Source organism: Bison bison, unplaced genomic scaffold, assembly GCF_000754665.1.
Source record: "Bison bison bison isolate TAMUID 2011002044 unplaced genomic scaffold, Bison_UMD1.0 scf7180017863606, whole genome shotgun sequence".
NCBI classification, from domain to species: domain Eukaryota; kingdom Metazoa; phylum Chordata; class Mammalia; order Artiodactyla; family Bovidae; genus Bison; species Bison bison.
The window spans coordinates 108033-119532 of NW_011494178.1; the positions used below are offsets into that span (position 1 = coordinate 108033).

The window sequence follows — 11500 nt, forward strand, 5'->3', positions numbered from 1 at the left end:
ATGTTGAGCTTTAAACCAACTTTTTCACTCTCCTCTTTCACTTTAATCAAGAGGCTCTTTAGTTCTTCTTTGCTTTCTGCCATAAGGGTGGTGTCATCTCCATATCTGAGGTTATTAATATTTCTCTCGGCAATCTTGATTACAGTTTGTGCTTCATCCAGCCCAGCGTTTCTCATGGAAGAAATGGAATAGCCATCATAGTCAACAGAAGAATCCAAAAGGCAGTACTTGGATACACTCAAAATGACAGAATGATCTCTGTTTGTTTCCAAGGCAAATCATTCAATATCATAGTAATCCAAGTCTATGCCCCAAAATGCTGAAGAAGCTGAAGTTGAATGGTTCTGTGAAGACCTACAAGGCCTTCTAGAGCTGACACCCCAAAAAGATGTCCTTTTCATTATAGGGGACTAGAATGCAAAAGTAGGAAGTCAGGAAACACCTGGAGTAACAGGCAAATTTGGCCTTGGAGTACAGAATGAAGCAGGGCAAAGACTCATAGAGTTTTGCCAAGGAATACACTGGTCATAACAAACACCCTCTTCCAACAACACAAAAGAAGACTCTACATGTGGACATCACCAGATGATCAACACTGATATCAGATTATTTTCTTTACAGCCAAAGATGGAGAAGCTCTATACAGTCAGCAAAAACAACACCAGGAGCTGACTGTGGCTCAGATAATGAACTCCTTATTGCCAAATTCAGACTTAAATTGAAGAAAGTAGAGATAATCACTAGACCATTCAGGTATGGTTTAAATCAAATCCCTTACAGTGGAAGTGACAGATTCAAGGGATTAAATCTGATAGAGTGCCTGAAGAACTATGGACAGAGGTTTGTGACATTGTACAGAAGACAGGGATCAAGACCATCCCCAAGAAAAAGAAATGCAAAAAAGCAAAATGGCTGTCTGAGGAGGCCTTACAAATAGCTGTGAAAAGAAGAGAAGCAAAAAGCAAAAGAGAAAAGGAAAAATATACCCATTTGAATGCAGAGTTCCAAAGAATAGCAAGGAGAGATGAGAAATAGAGGAAAACTATAGAATGGGAAAGACTAGAGATCTCTTCAAGAAAATCAGAGATACCAAGGGAACACTTCATGCAAAGATGAGCTCAACAAATAAAGGGGTCGCCTGTCTCTTTCAGTTGTGGTTTCCTCAGTGTGTATGCCCAGCAGTGGGACTGCTGGGTGCTATGGCAGTTCTTTTTCTGTTTCCTGTTTTTTAAGTAGTCTCCACACTTTTCTCCATAGCAGCTATATTAGTTTGCATTCCCACCAACAGTGTAAGAGGGTTCCCTTTTCTTCACACCCTCTGTAGCATTTGTTTGTACACTTTTTGATGGCAGCCATTCTGACCAGTGTGAGGTGGTACCTCATTGTGGTTTTAATTTGCATTTCTCTGATAATGAGTGATGTTGAGCATCTTTTCATGTTTGTTAGTCATCTGCCTTGTTTGGAGAAATGTCTGTTATTTCTTTGACCCATTGTTTAATTGGGTTATTTTTCTGGTATTGAGCTGCATGAGCTGCTTGGATATTTTGGAGATTAATTCTTTATTGTTTCGTTTACTGTTATTTTCTCCCATTATGAAGGCTGTCTTTTCACCTTGTTTATGTTTTCCTTCATTGTGCAAAAGTTTTTAAGTTTAATCAGGTCCCGTTTGTTTATTTTTGCTTTTATTTCCATTACTTTGGGAGGTGGGTCATGGAGGATCTTGCTGTGATTTATATCAGAGAGTGTTCTGCCTATTTTTCCTCTAAGAGTTTTATAGTTTGTGGTCTTACATTTAGATCTTTATTCCATTTTGAGTTTACTTTTGTGTATGGTGTTAGAAAATGTTCTAGTTTCATTCTTTTATAGATGGTTGACCAGTTCTTCCAGCACCACTTGTTAAACAGGTTGTCTTTTCTCCATTGTATATTTTTGCCTCCTTTGTGAAAGATAAGGTGTCCATAGGTGTGTGGATTTATCTCTGGGCTTTCTATTTTGTTCCATTGATCTATATTTCTGTCTTTGTGCCAGGACCATGCTGTGTTGATCACCATAGCTTTGTAGTATAATCTGAAGTCAGGCAGGTTGATTCCTCCAATTCCATTCTTCTTTCTCAAGATTTCTTTGGCTGTTCGAGGTTTTTTGTATTTCCATACAAATTGTGAAATTATTTGTTCTACTTCTGTGAAAAATACTGTTGGTAGCTTGATAGGGATTGCATTGAATCTATAGATTGCTCTAGGTGGTATACTCATTTTCACTAAATTGATTCATCAGATCCATAAGCATAGTATATTTCTCCATCTATTTGTGACATCTTTGATTTCTTTCATCAGTGTTTTACAGTTTCCTATATATAGGTCTTTTGTTTCTTTAGGTAAATTTATTCCTAACTGTTTTATTCTTTTCATTTCAATGGTGAATGGGATTGTTTCCTGAATTTTTTTTTTTCCTGTTTTCTCATTGTTAGTATATAGGAATGCAAGGGACTTCTGTGGATTAATTTTATATCCTGCAGCTTTACTATATTCACTGATTAGCTCTAGTAATTTCTGGTCATGTCTTTAGGTTTTCTATGTAGAGGATCATGTCATCAGCAAACAGTGGGAGTTTTAATTCTTCTTTTCCAATCTGGATTCATTTTATTTCTTTTTCTTCTCAGATTGCTGTAGTTAGATTTTCCAAAACTATGTTGAATAGTAGTGGTGAGAGTGGGCACCCTTATCTTGTTCCTGATTTTAGAGGAAATGCTTTCAATGTTTTTCTATTGAGGATAATGTTTGCTGTGGATTTATCATAGATGGCTTTTATTGTGTTGAGGTGTGTTCTTTCTATGCCTACTTTCTGGAGAGTTTTTATCATTAATGGGTGTTGAATTTTGTCAAAAGCTTTCTTTGCATCTGTTGAGATAATCATATGGATTTTATCTTTCAGTTTGTTAATATGGTGATTCACATTGATTGATTTGCAAATATTGAAGAATCCTTGCATCCCTGGGATAAAACCCACTTGGTCATGATGTATGATCTTTTTAATATGTTTTTGGATTCTGTTTCCCAGAATTTTGGCTCAGATCCACCTGCGAGGAAGAATCCCAGATAGCAGGTATATACCAAGATGTAGCCAAAGGTGGGGAGGTCTATGGCTTTCACATCTGCATGGGCTGGTATTTCAGGCTGGCAGCAGGCATGAGCTGAAATGGGATTTAGTCCATTAGTAAGTCCACTGGAGCCTAAGCATATGTGTCAAAGGAAATACAGAGAAAGAGATGGAAATGGCTATAAAGTTAGTTTACCATTTAAAATTGAGAATATGGGAGCTTTACAGATCACTGACACTCTGATCTCTGCAGCTTACAGCACAGCAGAGCCTTGGTGTTGCCAGGTCTCTCTCTTCCTCTCCCTCCACCCCTCCCTCACTCTCTCCTCCTCCTCTGTCTCTGTCTGTCTTCTATTTATCATCTATCTATCATCTGTCTATCTAGTCTCCTTCTTTGCATACATGTGTGTATGTAATTATGTTATATAAATTTAGAAATCATAGCTTTAAAATAAACACTTCTGACATACTGTTAAGATAAACGGGGCCTCCCTGGTGGCTCAGATGGTAAACAGTCTGTTTGCAATGCAGGAGACCCAGGTTCAGTCTCTTGGTTAGGACGATCCCCTGGAGAAGGGAATGGCTACTCACTCCAGTATTCTTGCCCAGAGAATTCCTTGGACAGAGGAGCCTGGCGGGCCACTCTCCATGGGGTTGCAAAGAATTGGGCACAACTGAGCAACTAACACTAAGATAAATAATATGTTAAATTTCCTTAAAAGAGCAGTCCTTTAAACTAAACACAAAGAGATTAATATGCACTTTAAAATATGCTTTGATTTTCGTCCAGTAGCAACTGGAAAATTTACTGCTCAGTTAAATGAATAATTAATTTTGGTCAAAATCCACTGTGTGTTTAGAAAATTAATTGAAATATATATTCTTATTTCCTTTAAAAATATCATTTAGGAGTAAATAAGATTGTAATTGTTTTTGTTGTTTAGTTGCTAAGTCGTGTCTGACTCTTGTGACCACATGGACTGTAGCCTGCCAGGCTCCTCTGTCCATGGGATTTTCCAGGCAAGAATACTGGAGTGGGTTGCCATTTCCTTCCACAGGAGTTCTTCCCACCCCAGAATCGAACCTGCGTCTCCTGCATTAGCAGCCAGATTGTTTACTGCTGAGCCACTAGGGAATCCCCAAGGTTGTAATATGCTGTGCTTTGTGTATGTGCTGTGCTAAATTGCTTCAGTCATGGCCAGCTATTTGTGACCCTATGGACTGTAGCCGCCAGACTCTTCTGTTCATGAGATTCTCCAGGCAAGAATACTGGAGCGGATTGCCATGCCCTCCTCCCAGGGATCTTCCTGACCCAGGGATCAAAGCCAAGTCACTAACTTATGTCTCCTGCATTGGCAGGTGGGTTCTTAACCACTAGCGCCCCCTGGGAAGCCCCATGCTTGATCTCAAATAAATTATCATTCTTCATAGAGTACACATTTATATCTCAAATATAGGACTTGGCCAAGTATTATAAAACAAGTTTATATGATTAACGTCACTAATGCAATCTTTTTAAGTATTGTAATATTTTTCACTTTGACAGACTTTCAAGGTGGTGGTGGTTTAGTTGCTAGGTCAACTCTTGCGACCCCATAGACTGTAGCCTCCCAGCCTCCTGTCCATGGGATTTCCCAGGCAAGAATACTGGAGCCGTTTCCATTTCCTTCTCCAAATTTTCAAGGTAATGAAGACCTAATGTTAGCTAGCTCCACACACAGACGCACACACCTATGTGTATATACATACATATACATGCATGTATGTGTGATATCTCTGTATAACATTCACACAGAGGATTCACGTAGAGATTTAGAATAGAGATGATAGCTTTGAAATAAATACTGATACATAAATACACAAAATTCACAACTTACATACTCAGAAGATATTTGTGTAGTAAGAGTTAGATACTACCTTGCCCTAGATTGGTAGAGGATGAAGGGTTGATTACTAATCATTGCATTTCTCCTAATTCTAATGATTAAATCACAAAACAAAACTTGGTCCTAAGTATTTGAATTATCAATTCATATGGACTCCAAAAAGAATAGTTTAAACACTTGTATTAATACTCTGATGAGTCACATGATCTTTAGTGACCTGAGGTGAACATCCTAGGGGAGCAGTAGCACATGCAGGTTTTCTCTCGGTGAGTGTTGACCAGCATGTTATTCACTGGTCTTTGGTTAAGGACAGTTTCTCAGGCTTTGGGGCCTGGGTATCACCGGAGGTGCCTGGGGACTACAGATTGGGGTCCCCCTGCTCCTCTTCACCTGACCTGCCCCTGGCCCCCAGAGCTCAGATACTGCAGGGGTGTGCAGGATAGCACTCAAGATTCAAACTTCAACCAACTCTGGGTGCTGCTGCTGATGGTTCCAGGGAGTCAGACTCTGAGAAATGAGTTTAGGGAATGGAAAGTAAACAAACAAAAATAAGCCCCTCATTGTTTCTCAGGAAGGTGAATTCTTCCAGCTGCTGGAGAGTGGACAGGCCCTGCCCTTGCACAGGGTCACACTTACGGATGCACTCCGTCTGGATGCCGCTCCACGTCAGGTTCGCCAGGCAAGTTCGAGTTGTAGAGCCTTGGACGTGGTAACCTTTTCGGCACCAGAAAAACACCATACTTCCAACCTGGAGGGGAAAGCCAGCACCAAGCTCAGAGGTGACGTGGACACACTCACACTGGAAAGCACGCTCCAGGGTCAGGTCTGAATCAACGTGTACATGTAAAATGTGGGCTAAAGTGTCAGACACAGTTGTTCTTATTGTTTAGTTGCTCAGTTGTGTCCAACTGTTTTGTGACCCCCATGGGGGTCACAGTAGCCTGCCAGGCTCCTCTGTCCAAGGTATTTCTCAGACAAGAATACTGGATTAAGCTGCCATTTCCTTCTCCAGGGGATTTTTCCAACTGAGAGATCAAACCCACATCTTGTGCTTGGCAGTGTTAGACACAGTACAGGTTGTTCAGTGGATCGTGTGAGGTCTTAGATACAGTGACTCATGATTATTTAGAAGCAGTTTATTTGGGTAACAAAAGTATGCCTTTTCTCTTTAGTTTTAGCCTTATCTCTCTTTAGTTTGTGATCATTTTCTTTTCCTTTTCTTTTTTTTTTTCTTTTCCTTTTCTGTTTTTCTTTTTTTTTTTTTCCCCTCTGCTACTCCTATTCTGGGCTTCCCAGGTGGGTCGGCAGTAAAGAATCTACCTGCCCAGGCAGGAGACCTGGGTTCGATCCCTGGGTTGGGAAGATCCCCTGGAGGAGGAAATGGCAACCCACTCCAGTATTCTTGCCTGGAGAATCCCCATGGACAGAGAAACCTGGTGGGCTACAGTCCCCAGGGTCGCAAAAGAGTCAGACGTGACTTTGAGACTAAACAAGTCCTATTCTAAGCAATTAGTGTTTGTTAGCAAATTATTTTAGCACTTGGGGGAACTGGCTTGGAGGCTGATAAGGACTCCATCATAGAATCCTCCACAACTATTCTTCTGATGGTCTCAGTCATCTCTTTAAAAGATGGCATCCGGACTTTAAAATGATTAGTAAATCTTGCCTTGGGTCCAACCTGTTATCCAGGATAGTGTAACTACTCTGTCATAAGGGGAATGGTGGGTTCATCCCTCCCGATTAGCTTCTCACAGCAGATCACAGGACTGCGTCACTGAAAGCAATCGTCATGAAGGTTCACTTACTACAGGCCACATGCAGGCAAGTTAGCGATCACTGAAACCAGGGGTGACCACAACTTGGGTTTCTTATGGTGAGTGAGTGAGAACACCCACATCTTGTATTTTCTGGTATTGCAATATGTTCAGCATATGCCAGAAAACGTTACCTGAAGCTGTAAGGCCACACACAAGACCCTGCATAAAATGCGCTAGATTTAACCTTGGGGACCTGTGAGGCTATCCTTGCAGAGTGAACCAAGGCTGTCAGGAAGGAGCCAGTGTGGCATCAGGGCAATCAAATGAGGACAGTTTACACTTCAGGAAAAAGGAGGAGAAGTGGCTGAAGAAGAGACTTTTATTCTCAATGAATGGGAACAGTAACTTGAAAGTAGTGTGTATATTCAGCTCTGCCTTTCAAAGCCATCTGATCAGAGAACCTGAAGTCACTCAATTACTTAAGATGGTTGAAATATTTTATTTCAAGCTTCTTCAATTTCCATTTTCAGGTATTTCTCTGATATTCGTGTTAATGTACTTTGAAGGCATTTTCTTTTTTTTTTCTCTGGAATTTAATGTTATTAACCTATTCTATCTAGTCATCAAGTGGAGTCTTCTTATGTGAATCAGTGGAAAATCACCCTGTTTGAGATTTGCTGTGTCAATTCAGCAGACAGAAAGAAATATACATGCTTTCAAACAGAAATTCATATACCAATTAATCCTGTGTGAATAAGATACCGTTGTCTCAGTTCTAACAGTTAAAATAATGAGAAATCCTCTCTGAATGGACTATATTTGGGCAAATGTAACATGAGTCAGATATGCTACATAAACACATGTATATTTAAGTATCAATTACATTTTGAAATAGAGAAAAACATAGTAAAATAAAAATGGAATACCTCATACCCTCCTGAGCTCTTCTGTATTCCAAACTGTGGAGTACCAAGGTCTGGACAGGTGTCATGAGCAGGATCTGAAACTCACAACTTAAAAAAAAAATCAGAACCAGATATGGTTATTACAGAAATTCTAATATTTTCACTAAAAGGCCTTTCAGAATTCAGAAAATTGTGTTTTGACAAGTGGGCAAGATGTTTTGCAAGAAAGTTAAAAAATTAAATTGCTATTTTCATCTTTTTTCTGACTTCTTTAGATGTTAATCTTTAGTGCTTTATCAGACTCTAAATTGCTGTGAATATTATTTTCTATGTCAGAAGAAGCACATTCTTTTCCATTCTCTGGTTTAATTTTTCTCTACTGACATACTTTATTGGTTGGTTAATGATATATAATCTTCAATAATTACCTATTATGACCTTTTATTTTTTATTGTTAATTAATCGCCATCTCATTTGGTCATCTATTATTCTAAATGTCTTAAACTAATTTTCCTCAAGATTTCAAAATGGGGAATATACTTAATGCTTCAAAATAAAAGCATATGGCAGACCAACAGTGATATTTGTCTAAAACAATGTAGCACTTCAGCAATCAGCGAGTGGCTTCAGTACGGCAGCTCTCCAGCTGCTGATGGGAAAACAAAATGGATAACTTTAAAAAAGTATGTTTTCAAGAGAAACTAACCTATTGGGAAGAGAAAAAAACATTTTTTTTTAAAGATTTTCAGAAATAGCTATATATGGATGTGAAAGTTGGACTGTGAAGAAAGCTGAGCGCCGAAGAATTGATGCTTTTGAACTGTGGTGTTGGAGAAGACTCTTGAGAGTCCCTTGCAAGGAGATCTAACCAGTCCGTTCTAAAGGAGATCAGTCCTGGGTGTTCTTTGGAAGGACTGATGCTAAAGCTGAAACTCCAATACTTTGGCCACTTCATGCGAAGAGTTGACTCATTGGAAAAGACTCTGATGCTGGGAGGTATTGGGGGAAGGAGAAGAAGGGGATGACAGGATGAGATGGCTGGATGGCATCACTGACTCAATGGACAAGAGTTTGGGTGAACTCCGGGAGTTGGTGACGGACAGGGAGGCCTGGCGTACTGCGATTCATGGGGTCGCAAAGAGTTGGACACTACTGAGCGACTCAACTGAACTGAAAGCAAAGCGATAGTTTTAGCCCAATGGCAGTAAACTTTAATTAGAAAAAGCAGTGTTTCAAAGAAATTATTGTTGACACTGTATTTTTAAGTAGATATTTACTTTCTTGGAAAACAACCAGGGATAGAAGTCATTCCCTGCTTGCTGCGTGTGTGCAGAAGGCCCTCTCCTGCTTGGGGAAGCAGGGTGCACGGAGCGGCCAGCCATAACTTAGTCTGCAGGGCGAGGTGGAGGGAGGCTGGGAAGGAGGCAGGGAGGGTTCTGGTTCCTATGTCACTGATGCAGTGACTGTCGACCAGTATAATTTCCACCTGAACCCTTCCTAAGAGACAGAGATTTAGTCTAAAAATGAAGGGTTTAGGTCATGTAGAGAATCTCTTTTAACTTGTAAGTTTCACTTCATGTTGGAAGGTCAACAGAGCTCGCGTGACCCTGTAGCCCTTTCAGCCGTGGCTGACAGAGCAGGTGGTTTGCTGGGGAGCAGGGATGGGCTGGGGGAGAGGGGGTCAGGCTCTGAAGTGGGGGGCCCTTCTGGTGCCATGGCAACAGTGAGATCTTCAGCAAACTGGTCTTTCCCCTGAAGGTCGCAGTTGTCAGCTGACATGGGCAGAGGGGGAGCTGCCAGGGTAAGAGAGTCTAGAATTTGTTTTTAAATGACTTGTCACGTCAGCTCCAGGCTCCGCGGCAGGATTTAAAAGAGGCTGCCATCAGCGTGGCTGGTCAGTGCCTGCACAGAGAATCTCCCAGGAGAGCATCACCTGTGTGCCCACAAACGCTCCAGCTTTAGAATGAAACGCCCTCTCCCCACCCCCAGGGCTGTCTTGCCATCATTACCGATGCAGGTGGGCTGGACGCCACTCCAGGTGCCGTCTGCCTGACAGACTCTCCGGGACGACCCCACCAGGAGGAAGGGGGACTTGCACTGGAAGAAGACTTCAGATCTGTAGGTGAAGCTCTTGCCGCTGAGGCGCCCCTCGGCAGGGGTGCCGGGGTCCCCGCAGAACACAGCTAGAGAAGACAACCAGGAGGTCAGTGCACAGTCTGTGCCCCTGGGTCAGGTTAGTCTATTCAGCTTCTCTAACTGCTTTCCGATAAATCCTCCCATTAAGCCCCGCAAGGCTCAGTGGGTAAAGAATCAGCCTGCAGTGCAGGAGATGCAGGTTCGATCCCTGGGTAGGGAATATCCCCTGGAGAAGGAAATGGCAACCCACTCCAGTCTTCTTGCCTAGAGAAGCCCATGGACAGAGGATCCTAGAGGCTATAGTCCAATGGGTCACAAAGCACATACACGCATTAAATCCTTAGGAATCAACGATGAAGAAAAGCACAGAATCTGCCCGTGGGCAGCGGGTCTCAAACGTGGAGTCTTTAACCTATTGCACCCTGGCTACAAGTCCCGCAGGCTCTCTTCCTCAGACTGCAGCCTGAGGTTTGTGTGCCGTGGTCTGTGCTCCCGAGGACTTACGCAGGCACTGGGGGACCTCGCCTTTCCAGACCCCTTGGCCTTCTATGGGGTCACACAGAGTTGGACACGACTGAAGCGACTTAGCAGCAGCAGCAGCAGCCTTCGCTGGAGAAGATGGCGGGCTGGGAGAGCTGGAAGCCATGGGCACAGCTGTAGCTGATGCTGGCACCCCAGTGGAAGTCCGTTCCTTCTACCTTCCCGTCCTGGACCAGAGGAGGCTGGCCACACGTGATGGCTGTCAGAGAACAAACAGGATTCAACATTCTAGAGTTTCCACCACAACACAATGCTCCAATGTCATTTTGCAATGTCATTTTGCATGACATCTACAAGGGGCTAAATTTTTTAACAGCGAAATTACTGAGGAAGACAGTAAATCAAAAGAATAAAACTTTTATCCAATATTTCCTCATTAGTTTAGATCAAGTATACAAAAGCAAAGTCAAAACATTTCACACCATGAAAGTGGAGTAAACAACACAGTCTCAGTATGTATAAGACCAAGAAAGAAAGAATGCTATTCGACTGATGTCTTCTTATGTGTGTCCAACTCGTTGTGACCCCATGGACTGTAGCCCTCCAGGCTCCTCTGTCCATGGGGATTCTCCAGGCAAGAGTACTAGAGTGGGTTGCCATGCCCTTACCAGAGGCAAATCCAGCCATAATGTGGTCCTATGACGTGAGAAGAAATGTTTGAGTTTATATACACAGATGGTAAGAATTTCTCTATCTGTACTTTTTTCTTTAAATAAAGATAGCATATAGTTTCCAAAAGACATACATAGGCTGCTGATGCACTTGCTGAAGAATTGAGCACTAACACTTGCGTGGTTAGAGAAGACCCTGTAAGAAACCGCTTTGCCAGGGTTCTGTCACATCCAGGGGCTTCCCAGGAGTGACTTGCCCACTGGTGCTGGTGTCTGCCTGGCCCGCTCCAGCCATTGTTCTGCGACGCCTGGTCTAAGAGCTGCCTGAAAACCCAAGAGCTCCGAGACTTCACACTGGAGAAGGTTTGCCGCTGACAGTCTGGGCACGGAAGGCGGCGGGAGAGGAGACTCAGCCCTGTTTCCTCACTTGCACTTTCTCACAGGTGCTCACACCTTCTCACATGAGAAAGACACACAGACACAACCACATGTGCACGCCCGGAAGCTGGAAACGGGCCCTCCTCTTGCCATTCTCCTTCTCTCCATCTATCCACTCATTCAACAAAGAT

General features: G+C 42.4%; 1 protein-coding gene across 1 annotated transcript in view; it reads right to left on the bottom strand.

Annotated features, from left to right (window-relative positions):
- The window catches only part of LOC104983888 (CUB and sushi domain-containing protein 1-like), a 26014-nt gene that overhangs the window by 5403 nt on the left and 9111 nt on the right, over positions 1-11500 (bottom strand). Inside the window, exons 5-9 of the mRNA XM_010833413.1 lie at positions 10385-10519; positions 9654-9827; positions 7666-7739; positions 5619-5730; positions 3003-3190 (exon numbers count right to left, since the gene is read on the bottom strand). Of these exons, the coding sequence (XP_010831715.1) occupies positions 3003-3190; positions 5619-5730; positions 7666-7739; positions 9654-9827; positions 10385-10519 (683 nt within the window). The remainder of the gene's footprint in view (positions 1-3002; positions 3191-5618; positions 5731-7665; positions 7740-9653; positions 9828-10384; positions 10520-11500) is intronic.